At 29.8% G+C, this 23704-nt stretch overlaps 1 protein-coding gene across 2 annotated transcripts in view; it reads right to left on the bottom strand.

The window, feature by feature from the left end:
- The window catches only part of LOC132944887 (inactive pancreatic lipase-related protein 1-like), a 34309-nt gene that overhangs the window by 7587 nt on the left and 3018 nt on the right, over positions 1–23704 (bottom strand). For both annotated transcript variants that reach the window (XM_061014419.1, XM_061014420.1), the window contains exons 2-6: positions 14986–15084; positions 13019–13289; positions 9465–9613; positions 7531–7711; positions 2191–2456 (exon numbers count right to left, since the gene is read on the bottom strand). In XM_061014419.1, the coding sequence (XP_060870402.1) occupies positions 2191–2456; positions 7531–7711; positions 9465–9613; positions 13019–13289; positions 14986–15049 (931 nt within the window). In that variant the 5' untranslated portion in view covers positions 15050–15084. The remainder of the gene's footprint in view (positions 1–2190; positions 2457–7530; positions 7712–9464; positions 9614–13018; positions 13290–14985; positions 15085–23704) is intronic.

Below are 23704 nucleotides of genomic sequence, written 5' to 3' on the forward strand. Positions count from 1 at the left end.
ATATAATAAATATAAAAAAAATGTTTTTGCCTAAATTATAAACAGGAAATATACGTGTATGGTAAATAAATAGTTAGGTACTATATATTATTAATTTAAACGCGGACGTTATTCTCTATCCGAGCAGAAATATTTCCTAGTCACCAATGTATTTTACTTTAAATTAAACCCGTGTCGATTGGCTTTCATTGTCGTTGTTGGAAATCGATTTATTAATATCCGCGTGAATAATTATTTGACTATAAGTTATGATTTTTATACCTGTAAGTGTTTGAGTTTAAATCGTTAAAATTAGTAGGTTGTAGTAGTAATATGGTATGGCATCGTGTCGGACAAGTATTTAGTCGACTATGGTGCACAGCGGAAACGTCGATGAAGGACGACAACGATCAATAATAGTTACCTACCACTGAATAATTATAAGTGTCTTTTCGGCAAGGCTGGGCAAGTCAATTTATCATTTATATATAACTGGTTAGAATATTGCTGATGGCTCGCTTTAACGATTGAGTCCACGGTGTTCAATATTATGGCGTAAAAACACGTACATAGAAAAAAATTACGAATTTACTAGTTCGAGTCCAGCCTCGGAGTTTCAGCAGAGTCTTCAATCTATATGACGTTTGTGTATACATAATAATATAATATTATATCAGAAATACCTATATAAAGATATAATTTTATATTTATGTGCAAATTATGCATTTTATACAGGTACGTATTAGTTGTCGTATTGTTCTAAATAATGTGTTGTCCTCGTCACCTGTTGATCAGGAAGGTATATTTGACTGCAAACACACATGGTATATGAGTAGTAAGTACCTATTATACTGTTGCAGCATTTAGAACAAAACGACGACTGAACACAAAATGCATAATTTGCATAAATATAAAATTGTTTCCGCATATTTACGTCACAAACATCGATTGAAGATTCTGCTGAAACTGCACTGAACATATATTTATGTATGGCGTATTATTTGCAGTAAACGGTCAAAATATATACAACTTCCTGATAAATAGGTAACGAGGACAACACACATTACCAAGGCTGGTTAGGTTAACGAGTTAATAACTAAAATCGAGTTTAATTAAGTAACTATAAATTACATTAGGTTAATTTTTTTTTGGGAGGGGGAGTAGTATAGATAGCTATTAACAGGTACTGGACAAGACTGGGTTGTACACTTTCGATGAACTTTTTGTTCTTTTAACACATCGATATTCTATTATTGTACTAACCTTATAGTGATGTGTCTACCAATCGGGGAAATACCTTAAAAAAAAGTCGATTTAACAAGTACGAGTATAGAACGAAAGAGTACCTACTTTGCATTTTAAATAATTAATATAATAAGTATTATTATTTAAAATGTCTTCTCTACACTGACCACTGGCATTTAAGCGTGCCTATAACTTAAATTATATTTGTGTATGGTACATTTACGGGACTATCCAAAAGTCATCTCCTATATTCTCCAACTCTCCCGTGATATTTTAGAATCTATAGGGTGTAAAATATTTGTCATTTACGACTATATATAATTATAACTAAACGTTGAAACACAGGGTGATTCTTTTATCATTGAACACTCATTATTTCAAGAAGTGTAAATGTTTTTGAAAATATTATTTTACATAGTTTCAAGTCGTTTACAAAACAACGTTTTTATTAAAAAATTATATTTTAAAATATTTGTTCTCCTTATAATTTTTTAAGTTTCTCATTTTTTTGAATGATTACTTATAGAGTTTTAATTTCATATTCCAAAGCAGAAAAAACATAAAAATCGAATTTAGGGCGAGTAGTTTATGAGTTCTAAGTATTTAAAGTTTAAATGGGCGGAGTAGTGGACAAACATTTCGCGGGGTAACCCCGTACCACTCCTCTCCGCTAATCAAAACTTTAAACACATACTGGCTACGTATAACTCATAAACTCCTAGCCCTAAATTCAATTTTTATGTTTCGAAATACTTAGACAAATATTCTGTTTTGGAGTATGAAATTAAAACTATGAAATCATTCAAAAAAGTAAAAAACTTAAACAATTATAATGATAAAAAATATAGTTTTTGATGAAATAATGAGTGTTGAATGTTAAAAGAATCACCCTATGTATGATATACGAACGAAAAATCATAATATTCCCGATAAATTCCCGGTCTTGGGAATTTGCGCGGTACTCACGAATGATGCTGTCGCTGGCGCAGCCGGGCTGCGAAGTGCCGCCGTTCACGTAGAAGTCAGCGTGTCCGCTGGGGCCCCACTGACCCAGGATGCCCGCCGCCGTGTGTATGATGTCCACGAAATGAGCGTCCGTGGGATCGAGGTCCCTGGATCGGTTGTTGCTCATGTAGAATATGATCGTCGGGTCCAAGCCGGTGATCCGTCCGATTTTTCCCGAGTTGATGAAATTGGACGCCAGGCCTGCGATGTGAGCGCCCACGCTGTACCTACGGCGCGCATGAATTAAAATTAATAATTAATTATTATTATTGTATAATTTATTTATTCGAAATACCCACGCCCGGAGGCAATCAGTATATAGAATAATTAAATACTTATATTAGTTTGACAAAAAACATACATGGATAAAGCGTCATAGCATTAAATACAACAATATTAAGATAATAATATGTCAATGTATATGTGTGTTTCATATCGTCGCAGACATTTTTTTTTTTCGGTCATCTCTGTAATAGTCGTCTAAAATAGTTTACTATAATTATTATAGACCTGCAGTGGTCACACGACCGGTGGCCCACACGACTATTCCATTATTTTTTAAATTGAGACTGAAAGATTTCAATTTTGACGCGACACGGCCCACGATACTTTTTTAATTTTTGAATGCAGGCACAGAGTCCAAAAATGTCCGTCTATTACAGCAGACCTATGGGTAATCATCTTTTTAAAATGTTCGTTTTTTTATCCAGACTCGTGACACATTAAATAGTAAATAGTCAATATTTCAAAAATTACCTATGAATGTTTTTGAAAATATTTTTCTAACATAATTTTAAGTCATTACAAAACAACACACATGTTTGAAAAAACATTATATATTATGTAAGTAGGTATATACCATTATACCTATGTACCTATTACGCAATAAAATGTTGGAAGATTACTCTACATGTCTAAAATATTACTAATGAATAATTAACTACTCTTATATATTACAAGTAAATGCACATATTGAAAATTTAAAAAGTAAAAATCTTATAAAATACTAAAATAATTATTTCAGAAATGTTATTATGTAATGATTTAAAATTATCGAATAGAAATACTTTCAAAATATTTTAAACTCCTCAAGAAAATAAGTGTTTACCTTTAAAATAAGAACCTCAGTCGGGCACTCCTCCCCACAAACACTAGCACTTTGTTAAGAGGACGCTACTTCGTATGTGTTGTCTCCGTCTTACAAATGTACAACATAGCAAAAACTGTTTTGCGCGGGAAAGAACTGAGAAGACTACAACCATAACTAAGAAACGAGATTTTCACCACATAAAAAGGAGATATCTGGCTGTGCAACGTTGTTTTTATTTTTTTGATATCACTTATATGAAAAAAGTTCTTACTGTTTCAAAAACCATTATTGTTTGTGTTTTTCAAACTTGAAAAACTTTTTTCATATAAGTGATATCAAAAAAATAAAAACAACGTTGCATAGCCAAAGTTCTCCTTTTTACGTTGTGAAAATATCGTTTCTTAATTATGATTGTAGCCTTCTCGGTTCTTTCCCGCGCAAAACAGTTTTTTGCTATGTTGTACATTTGTAAGACGGAGACAACGCATGCGGGTAGAGCGTTATCTTAATACACATTTGAATTCAGCTTTTTAATTTACCAATTAAGTAACAAGTAAATAAAAATTAATAATATTATGAATAGTCATAATTTATATTATATGATATTTAAATTTTAAATATTTTATGGTAAAAAATGAAATATCGGAAATACATTTTCTGATTGGACCTCTACAAAAAGATATTATTAAAATATTTTTATTATAGATTATATTGATTGCGTTTCTGATTCACCCTGTAAATTATTCGTGAAATTAATGAATTTTTAAGATTTCAATTTTATTGAATCCATTCACGACACGCGTCAACGAGTCATTGCATGAAAAGTTCTTACTATATAAATTAATAATAATAACCAAAATTATAGACGATAGTGGTGTATGTTGAATGCAATGTATAACGTTTCATCGGTACTAAAACTAAATCCAGAGAAAGGTTGAGTTTCTATCAATAGGTAACACATTGCTTAAAATAAATCTGAATATGTGATTCTTTATATGAAACCTGTTTTGTATTGGTCAAACGTACAATAAAATATAACAATAATTGTTCATTTCAAAAGAAGTCACCGAATAGCACGTCGTACAGACAAGCGTAAAATTATATGCGTGAAACAATATTTAAGCCTTGTGCGACCATCAGGCTTGTCCATACCCACTCAATTCATTGAAATCCATCAACGTATTTAAGGGGGAGGGGGGCAAGTGTACCTTGTTGCCCAGGGCAGCAAATTTTTCAGTCCATTTAGGGGACGGTAAATTTATATTGACATATTATTATTTTTGTGCAGTATTATTGTATCAAAAAAAAAAAAAAAATAAAAAAATGTATTAATTTAATTATTGTTATTATTATAACCTTGTATAAGGTCAACAACTATGAACCAAGAAAGACATTCTGTGTTGGCATTATTGAAAATTAAATCAGAAATAACCAGTAAAATAGATTTTGAAGAAATGGTAATTTTATTTACAAATATCCGTTCTAGGAGAAAGTTTTAAATGTACCTATCTAGATTATTATTAATAAAATTAATATCATAAAAAAATGAAATAATAATAAATAATACATTTTTTTTCAGCTTATATTTTATTTTTATAATAGTTGGTATATAATTATAATATTTAATGCCAAGTATATGTAATCATAACTACTCAATTATTTCAATAACAATTTTTTACATTAAGAAAAAAACCATTTAATGCTAATAAAGAAATGTTTGTACATATTACATTTTGTTACTTTTTTTATGATCATGATTCATAATACAGTAGTATTAATAGTTAATACTATATTTTCCGACAAATTTACGAAAACTGCAATACCTAAACATTTAGTTATAATAAATATATGTTTTTTTATACAATTAATACATAATGATAATATGTCAATATAAATTTACCACCCCTAAATTGAGTAAACAATTTGCCAACCTGCCACCCCGCTATTCCCCTTAAATACATGTTTGGTAGTATTGTACCTATAAGTACTGTGATCTTTGGAGGTCTTGCCTAATACAAGAAACGGCTTTTGTGGCTTTTAAATAAATTTGAAAATATATTATGTTACCATACGTATGCCTACAATATAACTATTATTATTACTGTGATTTGGTATAATAAATGTGGTATAATGTTTCATATTGATTATTGTTAAAACGTAAATTTGGTTTAAAAAAATTATAATTTTGCAATACCGTCATCATTATATTGGGCACGAATATTATGATTTAAAATACGGTTTGCTGTTTACCAAAATAAAGTATAATATAATAATAATGATGACTACGTGTGTCTTTACGCAGAAAGACTTAACGTGCAAGAAACTGAGAATTATTAATTACGACAAATTGAGTATATAATATGTATGTAAAAAATAATGTGCGCTTTAGATTAACTATCCATTCTGATACAACAATCCGTTATTGTTACACGTCCATTATAATATGCTAATATGGTTTTAAAATATATTGTTTTTACGTTTTATTTTGTAATAGATTACCTACAACAACAGAACGTCCCGCGGTGGGGCCAGCGATTCCATTCCAAAACCTAATCGGATGTTCCGGTTTTCGAATACAACACAACTTTGGACGTCGGACGGTGTGTCGGTGAAAGGAGATAATTAAGTGGATTTTTACTATATTTCGAATACCTATTATCTTGTAGACAAATGATATTCACGTGGTTCTTACATCTAAATTTAAAAAGAACGTTGTATTATTTCTCATCCTAAATTAGCTGTGGAAAACAAAACAAACCACACACAAGGTAACTTTACGCAAGACACTCAACATTTCTAAAGCAATTTTTTTTCCACATTATTTGTAGTTATCAAAAATGACAATTATGAAAAAACTTTTGTTTTCACTACTTTTAATTGTTATGATTTATTAGTTTTTATTTTTTTTGAATGACGACAAACAATTTTTATTTCATAGTTGGGTGAAGAATATTTTTCAGATTTTCGAATTTTAAATAGACATAAATACCTATCTATAGTTATAATAGCATTTAAAGTTATGATGAGCCACTACTCCGCTCATCTAAGCTTTTAATATTTATAATTAATTAAATGCTCGTTCTGAATTCGGTTTCTAAAATACTCGTAAAAAATATTCTGTCACTTGTAAAATGGTTAAAAAATCATAACGATATAGCAAAAAATACATTTTTTTTTTAAATTGTCGCAATTCAATGACTTAAAACTTCGTAAGAGAAATATTTGAAATAAAACGTTTTAGAAATGATGAGTAACTTACGTTAAGCCGACCTGCACCTATATAACATATTATTCCTAAGTTTAATCGACTCTGCGCGACCACGCGTCACGTGATAATCATTATAAATTATAATACTGAGTGTAATGATATACCTTTAAAATATATTTTTTGTACGATGGAACGACAGTTTGACTTGTTCGTTAGGTATAGGTAGGATTATTACGTTGTATATGGTCGCATATTATTATTTCCCGAAAAGTGGTTATTTTTTACTTATACTCGCGCACCGTCCAATTTTATTTGACGAAAAAGATATTATACAGGAAAGCGGCGATTCTTGACATATCTCAAGTGCGAGGATATTTTATACATACGTATATTCTACAACCCTCGCTTTTTTTCCCCGTTGATAGGTTCCTACACGAGAAGTAATTTTTGGACGTGCTATGTTGTATGTTTTGCAGATGGCCATTATTATAAAACTTGTCCCGAGAGGGAATCAAACTATTATATTTTTTTAGTTATGGACAATTTAATTTTTTTTAACAAAACCGAACCTACTGCACATTTGCATTTGTATCTTCAAAACTCTTCAACTTTTTATCATAATTTTTTTTAAAACTATTTTTGGTGTGCTACCAATCAACAGCAACAAATTGTTTTTATTAAATTTAAAAAAGTAAAAATTAACTATCGACAATTTGTATTTTTTAAAGCAATAACCAGACGCCGGCTGGTCACTTACCGCCGGGACACATTGTAGAAAGTATTATACCTGTCTACACATATTTGCACATAAACACAGCAGCCAAGGGAGAAGCGGAAGGGTATCACTCCCCCCACCATGTAGAACCACCTCAGATACAGGGCGCAGTCGTTGTGATTTTCCACACACATGATAACGCAAGAAAACGGAAAACTCGGTGGATGGTGCGCACCCTGTATGCATTATCGTGTAACTATATTGACTATGGCGAACTATATACGTTACCCCATCATGTGTAGCTTGTCGGGCGGAACTCCTCGGGGATGATCGGCCAGGTAGTTGGCCAGTTGAGCGATGCACATGGCGCAGAATCTAGGCGCCCATTCCACTTGGTTCAGACAAGGAATTTGCGCCAAACTGGAGTAGTCCACTATGATTATATTGTAGTTTCCTCGAGTGAAATAAGCTGCAACACACGACAAAATTGTTAAGAAAAAAACAAAAAAACTCAAGGACGTGGACGAGATTTACAGATTGACATGTAATTGAAATGTAAGTACGAGGATTTTACAGCTTGACTCATCGAGCATAATAGTATGCTCCTTTAATACCTACTTAGATGATATGTATTTATTAAAGTTCTGCAGATTTTCGTGATAAAAACTGTTCAAACGAGTTCTTACCTATCACCATTTTTTACAGTAAATTGTTAAGCACGCGTCTTTTTTGAAAACTTTGATGCATCTAAATCAAAATTTAAATGTCGGTTATTAAACTTTATGTACTGAGAATATAATCTTCGATAATGGTTTACCATATAAATTAAAAGTAATATTCATTTTAGTACTAGGTGGATACCTACTTGTTATCCTCAGACAATTTTTACAAGCATATAAAATGCTTATTATTTATTAATATGAATTATGATAATAATTTTAAAATAATCATATATTTTGGGATTGTTATAGCAATATGCTTACCTACTAGTCGGTACATAAAGTCTAATAGTCTAGAATTTTGATTTAAGTATTTTCACCAAAAAAAAAAAAAAAAATAATAATCTGATTAACATTATACACAGTAAAAAAATTGTAGTTCTCATTTGAATAAAACAATTTTGCGTTGACATGGGTCAAATCTGGTCAATCTTTAAATGTCATAAAAATTTAAGTATTTAAAATTTAAAATGTGGTACTCAATTATACTTAAGAATTCCAAAAAACATGAATTTGAATAAATGAATTGCCGAAGAAAAAAAACGTTGAAAAAAGAATGTTTTTGGCGAATCACTCTGTATAATATCTTAGTTTTTAAATTCATAAATATTCCAATAATTAATATACACTCATCGAATTTCTCAATATAATATAATAATATAATCAAATAAAAAGTATATTTTACAGTCGATAAAAAAAATAAAAATAAATTCAAATGAAATGAATCATGGCGAGTATATTATTACAATATTAATTTCACTAACTAGTTTTCGTATACCTTAAGTACCTATTGGACGATTCAACGGATGTATATTTTATTTATTGAAATAATAAAATGTATCGATTTTAAATTAAATATGGAACCTCTGTATAGTGATAACTTTAATCGTCAATTGAATGTAACATAACATCGTAGGATATTCATAACGTCGGGCGATAGTAAACTCTTCCAATTTTTAAAACTACTAAACTCTCCCAGGCTTACATTACGTTTACCTGAAGGAAGTCTGGAAATAATATGTAAGCTCTCCCTAGTTGTTTTAAAATAATAACTCCAAAAATTATTGATTATAGTGACCAAAAAAATTGACACCTTGAGATATTTAAAATCTGTATATATTCATATACAGTCATAAAAATCAAATTAAAACGTCGATTTAATTTGAAATTGATTTAAATTATTATTTTTTTCATCAATTATTTTACTAATAATTTAAATAATTTAATTTTTGAAATGAGATTAAGCGTATAATAAATTTACAAAAATTCGTTATGTTCATATTATTATAAACATAACATTGTAATGCGCGTAAATGAAGTTATCACAAAATCAGGAGAGCTGTTTACATTTACCCTTCGGGTAGTACTCGAGTAGACCCGGGAGAGTTTACAAAATGTACCCACCACCCGAGACACCCATCATGGTAGTCCATGAAGTATAGATCCGGGAGAGTTAACCATCGGAAGAGTTTACAATCACCCATAAGGTCGCTGCGGACTTACCGTTCCGGAGATCGGTACTCGGTGACAGATTTCGGCCGCCTTGGAATCCGTGTATGATAATCTTGACCGGATGTTTAGGGTTGAAATGTGACGTGTACAGCGATTCCGGGTCGGTCACGTCCATCAAGTCGGGATTGTTCTGCGTGAGCCTGAAACAACGAGCGGTCAAATGATAATATTATTATTATTATGGTTATTTCGGCGTAAACGAAAGTCTGCATAAAACGAGAGAAAGTATAATAATAAAATATAATATATTATCGTAATACGACCTACGCGTGCTACGCTGTGTATTTATTTATATATATATGCATAGTCATAATCGCACGACGACCATCGTAATGAATCATTGCTGTTATTATTCTGAGGGTTTTACTTTTTTTCAAACAGTGTTTATTCGGAATTCCGTGAGTTGAAATGATATAGTTTGGAAGGCATGATGGGGTAAAGGGGTACATGTTGTAAATATAAATAAATATGAAATAATAGATGGACAACCGATATTACCTCCAACGTCAAGCAAGACATACACGACAATAAATAAAACGTGTTTTGAATATTTTTCGTAGGTAAATGGGATGATTTTTTAAAAAGAAATCAGCGATCAACAGATATACGGACGGTCGTTTTAATAAATGTGTTTCTCAAATTTCGTCTGCGTCACTAACTAGAAAAGTAAATCACAACATCTGTTTTCTAGAAAATCGATTTTGGGTTTTGGTGTAACTCTAAAATAAATGGCCGTAGAGACATGAAATTTTGACTGAATGTTTATATTAGCATTTTCTATACACCATAAAATTTTGAAAATATTTTGACTTTTTTTTAGCTGTTTACGGATATTGTCAGTTTTCAATTTTTTTAGTTTTTTTTTCTATAAATATCAATAAAAATTTTTATGTTGGGTAAAAAAGCGTGAAAATTTAATATAAGGCTCCTGGTATATTGTTCTAATAGCAGTTGAAAAATATTAAAAATACATAGGCACGATTTTTTTTTATAAGCATTTAAAGTTCAAATGTTGACAACATTTATCAAATTTATAATTTATTAATTATTTCGTAGTTAAAAATGTATAAAATGTTTAACTTTTATGGCTTAGGATTGAAAATTTAAAACAAGGCTCCACGTAAATAGGTTATATATAAATTAATTTATTCACAATAATATCATCAAATATACTTGGTAATATCATAGGCTGACTGACCGTTTTCACTCAGAATCGTTTTTCTTATACAATGATATTATATCATTGAATTCAAATTTAACACCATCCATTACGGTGACCCACTTGTAACCTACTGTACAGCAGAGCGACATCCACTCACCCACCTTTTTTTGTTGATAGTTACATTTTATTATTATTATTATTATTATTATTATTATTATTATTATTAAACGATATTCAACAACATATTTTAGATGATACAATAATAAACAATGTTGATTATAATTTTAAGTGATTATTTATTAGTATAAACTTAAATATAAAAAGTTTGAGATTTTAAAATTGTATTTGTTTTCTGAATTTAACTTTGTCTCATTTTACCACATTATATTATGTGTAATATTTTCCTTCTTACATCTATGAGTTCACATTTTAAATCATACCAAATAAGCTGATATATAGTTTGAATGAATTTGACGTTGTAAATTTAACTTGTGTCAAATTAACCGTATATACTATACAGGAATCGATTATTGATTCAATATATTTAAGGAGCGTTTCTAGGATTTTGCTTTTTGGGGGAGGGGGAGGCTGATAGTTTGTTGTATAGGGCAGACTTAACTAGGATCAATTTAGTAGGTATGCTATTGGTGTGAATGTATACAACTTTTGACTTTTGCAGATACCTGTACCATACAAGATAAAAATAACAATACATTTAATACATACAAGTAGTCACGTCTTATACGTAAACAGAACACTTGTAAGTATTTTTAAATTTGTAATCATCTGTACCCCCCTCCCTCAGACTTATGGTTATTCCACTGCAATACCTTTTTGGATCAGTCGGACTAATAGTTAACGGAGAAATAACAGCTTCGATTAATACAACATGATATTCAAGATGGTTTATCTTCCATATAGTGGTAATTAACTTAAAGTAGTAAAGGACAAATAAAAATGATAAAGCCCAGTTCCTCAATATTATTAGCTGGGACTAACTCGTTATCATTCAGATAGTACTTGTGTGTACCGTTTTTTTAAAAAAAAGATAGTAATTAGGAAAATAAATTTAAGCATAAATAAATAATTTGTTATATTACTGCAATGTGGTCATAAAACCGATTGAGATCGTTTTGACGCAGTTCCGCATCACGTGGCCTATATTAACAATCCGAAGCATCTTAATAAAATTGTTTGTACTTACTTATATTACGGAAAATATAAAAAATCGAAAGAAAAAAATCTCGTCGTCCGTCAGGTTTCGATATAAAAATAATTCACACACATGGCAGAAAGAAAATATGTAATCAATAACTATATACTATACTGTATAACTGTATAACTAGGTATGTCGTATAATTTTTTTCCCAATTAATAGGTACTTTTTAATTAATTTTTTTTAATATTCGTACACGGTTTGTCAGCAATGACATTACGTCAGCTGTCAGTTACAACCTGCAGTCTTGTTAAGAATACTTTTCAAATGTATTCAGAATACGTATTTAAATACTTGGTGTAATTTGTATTTAAAATACGTATTCAAATACTTTGTTTTAAAAGTATTTAAATATAAATACAAATACCTTTTAAAAGTTTTCAAAATACTTACGCAAATACTTTTTTATAAGTTCAATAAATGAAGAATTAATAATCAATAATTCAATCAATTCATGATCAGGTCGACTAACCACTAGTCTCTACTACCCACGCCATGAAGTACTATTGTTGAATAGTTTCTTTAATCAAGCAAATCAAACCCTCTGATGTATCCCTCCGTCTATTGTGCTTATTGTAAAATTGTTTTATACAGATTGTACAATTTAAAATAAATATGAAAAAAAAAAGTTTAATAAAATTAATACCAATATCTTATATTCAAATTATAAACTACTACCACGGTACTATCCCAATAAATAAGAAGAAAGACTATATTTTAAAGATTCAAGATAAATACCAATCCAACCAGTGTTGATCAGTGTCTTGTATGCCATGGTATAATATGGGAGTGAGGAGCCGATGGGGGGGTTCAGTGTTTAGTCATTCTGTTATCTGCTTGTATTTTGGCGAAACCTTATTTATAAATTATCAGAAGTTAGAAACATTTTTAAATAATATTTTAGAAACAAAATTTAAAATAGTAGGTACATTCCAAAATATTAGTAATTGGAATTTGGAGTAGACCACGAGAATTAAAAAAAGTATTTAGTATTCTAGAATAAAAATACAAATAAAAAGTATTTTTTAAGTATTTAAAATACATTGGTCGAAAAGTATTTGAAATACAAAAACAGTATAAGTACAAGTATTCGAATATTTAACAAGACTGTCTACCTGCATGTTACAGCCTGTAGAATTATTATTTAGCATTTTAACTATAGTATACCTGGTGTACAAGTAAAACTGGATCTTCGGATGAGGGCACGTGAACGGAGGTTCGACGCACGACGAAGAATTGAACAGCTCTTTGACCGAGACCGGCGGAGTCGGCGTGGTCTGTTTCTGGACGGCGTCCTGCTGCTGTTGTTTGGTCGGGCGGCCGATGGCGTTCGCCGCAGGACCTCCGTTGGCGGAGGCTACAGGTATGGCGCGCCCCTTCGGCAGTGGCGTCTGGAGTCTCGCTGCAGGGGTGTTTCTACCCTGACACAGTATTTCGCCTGAAACGCGGAAACGTTAAGTTACGTACTTGCGATGTATAATATTTAGGGTGGATAATGCTTATTGTAGGCGTTCGCACATTTGTCTCTTTTGATGTAATATTATGACGCGGTAGTAAAAGTTGCAGTGAATTATGGAAATATATTTCGTAACCTTCACGATACAATAACGTAACATATTATACAAAAGATGACATTTAAGCATGCTCACCCTAATATTTGTGTGCTTATTATATCAAATTCTGATTTTAGAATTTTTAAATACACTTGAAGACTATATTTTCAAACACTTGAGGTTTTTTGTACCACTAAAGGATCATGATCCTGCGACAATACAAACTTCTGTTTTTCAAATAGGAACATCAAATAGGAATATCTAAATAAAACTTTGAACCAGTAGTTTTTGAATTATGTAACTTTGTGTACGAAGGATAATATATATGAATATGGTAATGGATTAAATAGATATGGGGGCTTAGAAGATTTGAAAATGTTAGTAATGAGGTACTAGAGATCTATTAATATAAATAATTTGTAAAAATGGTCCAAGTATAATTAATTCTATAATACTACATACAATATTATATAATATAATTTATATTTTTGTAAAGACATTTTGAAAAATTATTATACCAAGTATAAACATTTTTTAACTCATAAACTGCGTAGGTACCTGGTACCTATTACTCGTAAGAATTTTAATTTAGATACAACAATATTTTTAAGAACATCATCCTAAAAAAATTGCAGTAAAAGAAGGGCGGCTTCTCATTAAAAAAAATAGAAGTTTGTATCACCACAGGACACTACTTAAGAGGGACAAAAATATCGGGTTTTTGAATCATGGTATTTATACTCTTTAATAGTAACTACATACTTAAAAATCCTAAAATTCATAATTTGAATAAAAGCATTTGATTTAAGTGGAAAATGAGGGAGGTTTTCATTTTACTGACAACAGTGTTATAGGGTGAATTCTATAATGTAATAAATCATTTTTTATTTGTATTTTACAGTTGTACATCATTATTTTTAATACGGCGACCGTAATTGCCCGGTTTATAGAGGTTTCACTGTATACCTATATAATTTTTCATTTGAATTATATATATACATTATTATTTTATATATTAGCGTTAAAATATTTTATGTTTTTAATAGTTTAACACGTATTATTGTTTATTTATTTGATATTTTGCACCATATTTTTACGTTTTATAAGGAATAAGTATATATTATTATATTTAAATTTATTACTGCATAATTTTAGTGCATTAAAGTCTATATTATTTATGGTTATGAGAAACGACTACTTATTTTTCCGTTGGCGGTATTGTCGTTTGAACATTTAAGGAGTGAGGATGAGATTTGTTGATTTCTATTTTTTAGACTATCTTCCTCCCCCCCCCCCCTCCCATCTATTCTACAGCAGACATATATGGACCCGTATTTTCATCCCCAGTCCCCACCATAACTAAAATATATATCGAACACTCATCGTTGCCTATGATAGTCGTGCACAATAATTATACAGCTGCACTGCTGCAGTTGTAGGCACTGCACAGACTAAATCCTATAATAAGATATATCGTTAAAATATATATGTTTTTTAATTATATAATTAGTGATATAATATGATATTATGTTTAAGTAGGTATTAACACCGCAGTCGACCCGAACGACCGCACGCACGTACCGATTGCGACGAACGTGAACAGGTATAGCAATGTTTGGTAACTCGTGATTGTATGGCCGGCCATGGCTCTTTCATGTTCATGCTTGGTGTCAGATCATTCTGGAAAATAAAAAAAGACGAAGTGATATTAATGATTGTAATATTTTTAATTGATGCGTGAATTAGGTAACAAAACAACAATATTGTCTCGCGGTCCGAGATAAAATGTCATTATAATAATATTACAAATAGGTTACTGTTTGTTATACTATTGTCACGTATTTATAACATTATAGGGTATCCCACAAAGTATGCACTTTTTGGTGGTATTTCTAAATTTCTTGTTGGCGCCACTATTCTTGGGTAGGATATCGTTTTTCAATCGTTAAGTCGGAGATGTGGCTGAATTATGTGATTAAATAGAAATAAATGAATTTTCATTAAAAATTGTACAAATTTATTTATTTTTTAAAAAATTACATACTGTATGGGGACACCCTGTACACATGGCGTCGACAAAGTTGCTATTTTATTTCTTTTCTACGCGTATGACGACGATTTACCCAATTCCATTCGGTGCATAAAAATAACGTTAATTGTCGAGGTCGTATTTTTAGAAAGCTCATATATACAAATCATTAAAAATGTAACTTAAAATTCAGGTTGCAAAAAGATTTAATCGACATTCAATATTTTAATAATGTAAACGAATGTACCTACTTGGTACACCTAACCTATATACACTGCAACATACCTTTGCACGCGTACCTAAATAAAATAGATACAGTTCAAATAGTACAATATTATTGTAGAATGTTGATTGAACATACAATATTTAAGAATAAGCGCGATCGTATTTTGTAATATTATAAACGCAATTTATTATAATAATATGATGGACTAAAATTGTTCGTATAAAATTATTTAGACGTTTCCACATTGATCATAAATAGATAGAAAAAAATAAAAATTTTAGTTTAAACCGAAACGAATTAGAGGTCGTAAGCTGGTCGTAGTTCAAATTACATTTTTACTATATGTATCATAATATCGAATTCGAAAGTTTTGAAATCGATGGCATTAACCATTAATTCTAAATCACGTTTCCGGCGTTGTCTGTTGTTATTATTTTTTATTAAATTAAATTTCAATGGGCTTATTGTTCACGTTCCGAGCACAAAAGTTCGTGAGACAATCATATGCGCATGAGCATGTGCAGTTTATCAGCGAACTTCACAATAAATTGTCATTATAATATATGAATACGTATGCACACACACACACATATATATTATATATATAGAAGTATCTGACAAAACAAACGACACTGTAATATAATTTAATTAATATATGTTATGGGAAATTTGGTCCTGCCCGGGAAATTTTAATCGCGAATAGGTACGAACAAATTATTTTTCTTGCAATATTTTGTGTCGTGACATTTATGTTAATTATAATTATAATTTTATTATATTATGAATATTTTAAAACAATACATTATAATAATAATATTGTAATTATAAATCTAATATTAATGACACAAAGCCATACGAAATAAAACAATATAAGTTATTGTTCGATATTATATTAAAAACAGGTATTTAGAATCTTACCATTACATATTAATTATTTGTACATTGTACACGATTTACCTATACTATAGAACGACACTTAGAATCGCAAAGTCTGTCTGTCCTACACTTGCATTTATTTGTTTTGCATAACTATAATCATTATTATAATTGCTTTAAAATAATCTGAATATAATTAAATTATAATCAATAATATATTATATTAATTGTTCCCATAAATATTGTATAATATTATAATTCATTACCTATATAGTATGGGTAATGCTAAATTTAATACGAAATATTGCACAAAAAATAATTTATTTGTATTCGTGATTCGATTCGATTTCAGGACGAAATTTCACAAATTTCCAAATTTCAATGCAAGTACCCGGTATCCACGCCGCCCGTAACATATTATATCGGGTTCAAGGTGGCGCTTACTATAATGTATACACTCTTTTCGTCGCGACAAGTTCGTCTGTTTTTGGAAAGTCTAAGAAATTGTAACCCTCGGTCGCCCGTGCCATGCGTTTATTAGGTATTATATAGGTACCTATATAATTGTACGATAATATGCTTCAGCAATAATAAGCGCGCGCACACGTCATATTATTATTATTGTGGCCGTGCTCGAGTGTTCTACTGTCCAACCGGTATTAGGTATTATACCGCGGTAACCGGCTCGCCGCAGTGATGTAATTGCAGAAACCCGGGCGTACAACCGGGTCAAGGTTGCAGTTATAATAATATTATATTATTTTTTTACTTTAGCGTTTCTTCATTACGATTTCGAGATGATTGCTAAAAAATGTTGCCGATTCACATCGCGGTGGACGGCGAAGATCAATCCCGTCGAGAGTCGACCGTCATCTTCGTGCAACCGCGACGATAATAAACACAAATTATAATATAGGTAGGTGCCCATACAGTATACACACACATAATATACATATATAGGTACTAACCTATACCTACCTATTATAGTATTATTATTATCGTGGCTACTTAGCTAATTTTACTGGACCATAAAACATAATAATAATATATGTATACAGCTCGACCACAAAAGAAAGATAATGACATTGTGCATGTATAATATTTCCAACGGGTGTTTAAAGCTGCTGCAACGACCTTGCAAATAATGCAACACACATTATGAGACTCGCGGGGTGAATAGTACAGGGTGTAACAGTATGACCTCGACAAATGAAATAACTTTTCATAATATTTAAGCATTTTTATTTTTATACATATAATTTATAGACACTCACGCTACAAGTAGGTACAGCATACAATTTTATATTGTATACTTTTTATTACTTAAAATTTTAAATTTAATTATATTTTTTTTTGAAAATAATCAAAATAGCCAATTTGTAAAACTAATTTTTAGAAAAATGTTGATTTAAGTCAAGTGGTTTATTTTTTTTAATTTTTACAAACATCAAACATTTTTTGAATAATTTGAAACGTAATAATACTTTATTCTTTTTGGAATAAGGTATTATATTTCTCAAATTATTTACTATACATATAATTTACATAATATTTTTTTTCATATATTTAACTATAGTCTCAATTTTTTGTCTATATTTGTCAGGTCTTTCTGTTACATCCTGTATATTTGAGACGTGATAATATTATTATATTGTGTGATTCGTTGAAAACGCCACAACCTTCAGATTCAGTGTAATGTATAGTGACAGGAAATGCGATTAGTCTTGGAATTTTGTAAAAGCTCCAACAAGTAATGATATTATATTACGTAGGTATTATAGGTATACCTCCTAAAGGTACACTTAGTCATAATATAGGGGAAAAAACGCAAAATTGTTCAAGTTTGAAATGTATTATTCATTAGTGGGATAATATATCATACGAATACCACGATACGATACAATCATCGGCATCCTTCAGACTTAATTAAAAATAATTGTCCTTACTTAGTTTATTCCGCATTTTTATTTTAAAAAGATAATCGATATAGTAGTGTTTAGCAATTCAAATTTAAATTTTACCATAGTATTATAAACAAAATAATAGCTCATCAGGTAATATTTTGCAAATAATAAATTTAAATCTGTACATTTATCTGACAAGCTAATAAGCAATATATGTTTCATTAAAATGTCGACGTTAAAAACATGTTTATAATTTAATATAATACTTACCCGTTTGTATATAATATTAGGTACAGCAGAAAAACATAATCGTTGTGTTTAAAATTAAAATATTTTAACGTGGACAGAGACATTCATATGGGTATGATAAAAATTATCAAACGGCATAAACGAAAAATTTACGAACAATTTGCAAGAAATACAGGGACCTTGGCATACATTTACTCCAATTTGTTTTTCAATAATATTTCATATATTTGCGTGTGTGTTATATAATGAATTTATTATAATAATATGTACTCGCACATTTTATACATGGAAGTATGGAATGAATGATATTTTTAGGTAGACCACAAAGTAAAAACAAAATAAATAATTATTGTTACTTCTATTTAACTACGATTTGTTGTGTACAATAGTTATTAATGTAGCAGTTACTAGAAAACATAATATAGGTACTTTAATAGTCAAATTACATGGATAAGATCACTGGAGTGTACAAGACATATATTTCTATGACAAAAATAACATCTTTGAGCTGATAACCTTAAAAACAAAGGAAAGAAAGAAGCCAATATATTATTGGTATATATTATTTTATATATTGGACTTTTAAAATTATTAAAATATGTCTATTAATATCGGTGATAAGAAATTTCTAGAAATAATAATAATATGTAAAAACAATAGACATTTTAGCTCCATATACATATATTTTGTTTTTTTGTTGTTAAATACCAACAATTAAAAATAGCCAATTCGTAAATCTAATTTTTAGACAAATTTTGATGGTAAAATGTTTATTTTTTAATTTTTTTTTAAAATATCAATAATTTTTTGGATTAAACTAATAATATGAAACGCTTTCACTTTTTTAAAAATAATCTTATTGGGTATTTCCTGATATAAGTATATTTCTTATATTAATTTTTAGCCATAATATAATTTTCATAATTTTTGTTAGACGTTTCATACTATTATCAATTTTGTATTTTTATTTGACAGGTGTTATTCAGTTAAATCCTGTATATATAGTAGTCGGAGTAAGTAATATTATAAAGATCAAGAAAAAAAAGAATTAATAACCAAGAGAATCTAATCCGGATTCAAGTGAGTGTTTTTATATCAACTGTTAATAATATTCGTATATATTATAATTTATAATGATATCACACTTTATAGTAACTATATAGTGCATTATCCATTGTTCTCTGCAGTTATTTTCTAATCTCACGAAAATTAATTCGTTTTTACGGAAGACTGAACTGTGCTGTATATTTCTCGTATGTGATCTCGACACCACAAGTGAAATTTTGGTAGGCACTTTGAAGACGTATATTATGCATAATAATAGTATTATAGTATTATATTACATAACGCCATCGTCGTAATAATAATAATATTATGTACATATCACTGATCTATTGTAATAGAACATGACACGGTTAAAAGTACTTTTGTGTTAATCAACACATTCGTGGCAATTTGTTATATGAAAAATCCGATGAGATTATTATTATATTATATGGATATTGTGTATACGTTTATAAAAATATTATCGTCATGGGCTCAATTATTATGGTACCTGCGATTTTTAGTAATTTTTAGTAATATAATTTGACTGTTACCAAAGACATTTTTAATAAATTCAACAGGTGGTAGGATACAACTAGCGGACCATTCTAATGATTATGATCAAAAGATATTTTATTCTTAAGAGGAAGCCACAACATGATTTTCGTTTGAGAAAAAGAATCGTTTAGGTATGGTGTGATACTTCTGTATAATGAACACTATGTAGTATACACATTTAAGACGAATGAATAAAAAATAAAATACTCTATTATTTTCTATAATCTATACTAACGTAGTTGGGATATCGATAAGATATTACAAATTAGGTGAGTTTGTGAGATTAATGTACTTATGTATTCCACATTGTATAAATTATCGACTTAGGCATAATATACGAGTTTATAAGTAGGTATAGGTATAATAACAGTGACATTATAAATAATATACACAAATAATGTAATAAAATGTATATAACATCAGGTGGTAGGATAATATACTAGATTACTAGAGGACCGCCGTTCTAATGGTTTTTTTTTTTTTTTTGAGTAGTAGGAGTTTTCATCAATAGGGAAATTCATAGTTCTAACTTTAAAACATTTTTCATAAATTTTAGTTAAGTTAAGGTACCTATATTGTTACTACAGTTTTGTATATCGCCTAGTTTATAAATAGGAATCAGGTACTAGGTATACACTTTTTGAATAATAATGGATATTTACCCGTTGACAGAGACCAAACAATGTATTCTTAAGAGGTTATCACACGCTAACGATTTTCGTTATACAAAAATAATCTTAACGTGTATGTAATACGTCTGTATAATTTCCTATTATGAAGACACAAATTAAATACGAATTTCATTCCCGTATAGATACACGTTTAACAGTAATAAATAAGAAATAATATGTACACAATAGCGGCCGTCATTTGGTGACCGCTGATCTATAATATAATCTATTATTTACGTAGTTTGAATTTCAATTGTAACAAATCGCGTGGGTGAGATGTATTTAATAATTATTATTAAATACAATATTATAATGTGATATTATTTATATAACATAATCAACTATCAAAGAAATGTTTAATAAATTCAACAGGTGGTAGGATGTAGGTACTATAGGACCGCCGCTGCGCCCTTCTAATGGTTTTGGTCAAACGATATATTCATAAGAGGACGTCACACACCGACGATTTTCGTTTGACAAAAATAATCGTAACGAGTGAGTAATAATTCTGTATAATGTCCTTATACGAAGACACAAATTGAATACGAATTTCGTTAGATTAGCACCTACGCATTTGATACGCTATTATAAATTGTATACAAACGTAGTTGGAATTGCGACGGAGAGATTTAATTGGCGTTGTAATCGTTTCCTATTACGCATATACCTGCAATTTATTATTATTATTAACACTTATCCATCGGTATTGTGAATAGGTTTTTTTTTAAAAAATCGATAAAATTACATTTTTTTTTATAAAACATTCAGTGAAACTTCCTTATACAACGAACTTCCATTTAACAACATTCTCAGTTCAACGAAATATTTTTGAGAACCAATTAATTATATTTTAACGAATTTCTCTATAGGTAATCCGATTTTTTTCCGTTGCCCATGAGACTTTGTAATACGGAAGTTTCACTATACCTAAGTAACATCAATAGGTATATAATTTTCAAAATTTCGTTATTTTCAGAAATCAAGAGATTATTATTACCTATACTTGCAGGCTACCAGCTATTGCGTACTTTAAATTAAACTATAATCTATTAATTCTAAGTATAAATTAAAATCAAACATATAAGTTATAAACTACATTTACATAATATTGAACGTACTCGCAATATCCATTAGGTATTGATTTTGATACATTTGTATGTAATATTGATTTATCAGTTATCAAATTTGAGAAACAAACACGAACGAAGCTCTATTGAACAATTTCGAGCACACACTTACAATTCTCCAATTTATTTTTATATAATTTCCCCTCGTGGTTATGTGGGAACTATAATAGAGCAGTAAGTAAAGTATAGTTACTAAGCTTTATAATAGTTGTATAAATATAATAAATCGATGTCAATACGATGAGATTAAATCCATCTAAATAAATATCCACCACCAAATAAAGTTTAAATCTCTAAATGACAGATTATATGAAACAAATAGCTGCGTAAAACATTTGAAATTGTTTTGAAGTCTGTGAAGAAGCCTCGAAAACAAGAAAAATAACGCATTGATATTGTACTTTACTTGGTTTGTCGGTTAGCTCAAAATCTATAACGACTTCTGAGTAGACTGCAGTTGTATTATGTAGTGTATAGGTCCGATGCGTTAAAACGTATCAAAGACTTAAAATCATCGTATTTCTTATAGTTAATTAGAGTTTGAGATAACTTCTCGCACGGATTACAAAAAAGTGATATTCAAAAAATTTGAGAGTTTTGAGTCTTTCAGACAAAGCAGTACAAATTGGCTGCTTATTGGGAAGTGGATGGGATTTGTAACAATTATTGAAATCAAATAAGAGCATAGTTTAGAGCAGATGTATTCAAACTGTGCGTCACTGGAGTTAGCAAAGAGAGCCGCGTCAAGGAACCACAAACCAAAACCTGGGTAATATAAGTATAATTAATATAAATACTATTTAAAATCATTATACCAATTACGGAAACGATACCGAAACACGCGCGACCATTTGATTACCTAGAGTTCATTTCTAGTACCTATTAAAATCATTATTGCTATGATCATTTATGCCTCTAAACTCTAGAGCATTTTTTTGCTAATTTTAATTGCATATATTCCGGACATTTTTAATGCATCAAGTCCCGAACCTTACAGTCATATACGATTATTATGTTCGGGCGTAGTGAAGCCGAGCCAAGTGAATTTTTTTTTAATATAATTTTTATCTTTTAAACGGCACAATCTCTGTGACTATATAATATCTCTGATATACCTACACCAGCTGCACGATAAGAGTGGCGTAAAAAAAGAAATTGGTTCGCCCGTACGAAAAAAATCGGTCGTTATACCTACCTACATTCGCTTTGCTACAGAACGCCCACGAAATGGTATATAACATACACAATAATATTATAATACCTACCAATTGACAATTGGTACGATAACCGCAACGTTTGGTATATACCAGCTGGGTACACGATTTAAAATATTTATCCGATTATCGCAAAAATCTAATTGGAGTTAGGTTAGGTTATTTCGAAACGAATTTAGATATAAGCGTATAGGCTCTCGCCTCTCGGCCTCGAGCAGGATTTTTTTGCCACATTTTTACAGTATAATATGTTCTGTATTTTTTTGTTACGTCTACTTTTTTCCCGAAATTATTATAATATTTTTGAATAAAATTAAATATTTAATGTAATAGCAGAATTTTTCGCAAGGTGTGCAACTGTACACCATTCACACGACCTGCGCGCGGCTATACACGTTGAGA

The sequence above is a fragment of the Metopolophium dirhodum genome, chromosome 5, assembly GCF_019925205.1.
Source record: "Metopolophium dirhodum isolate CAU chromosome 5, ASM1992520v1, whole genome shotgun sequence".
Lineage (NCBI taxonomy): Eukaryota > Metazoa > Arthropoda > Insecta > Hemiptera > Aphididae > Metopolophium > Metopolophium dirhodum.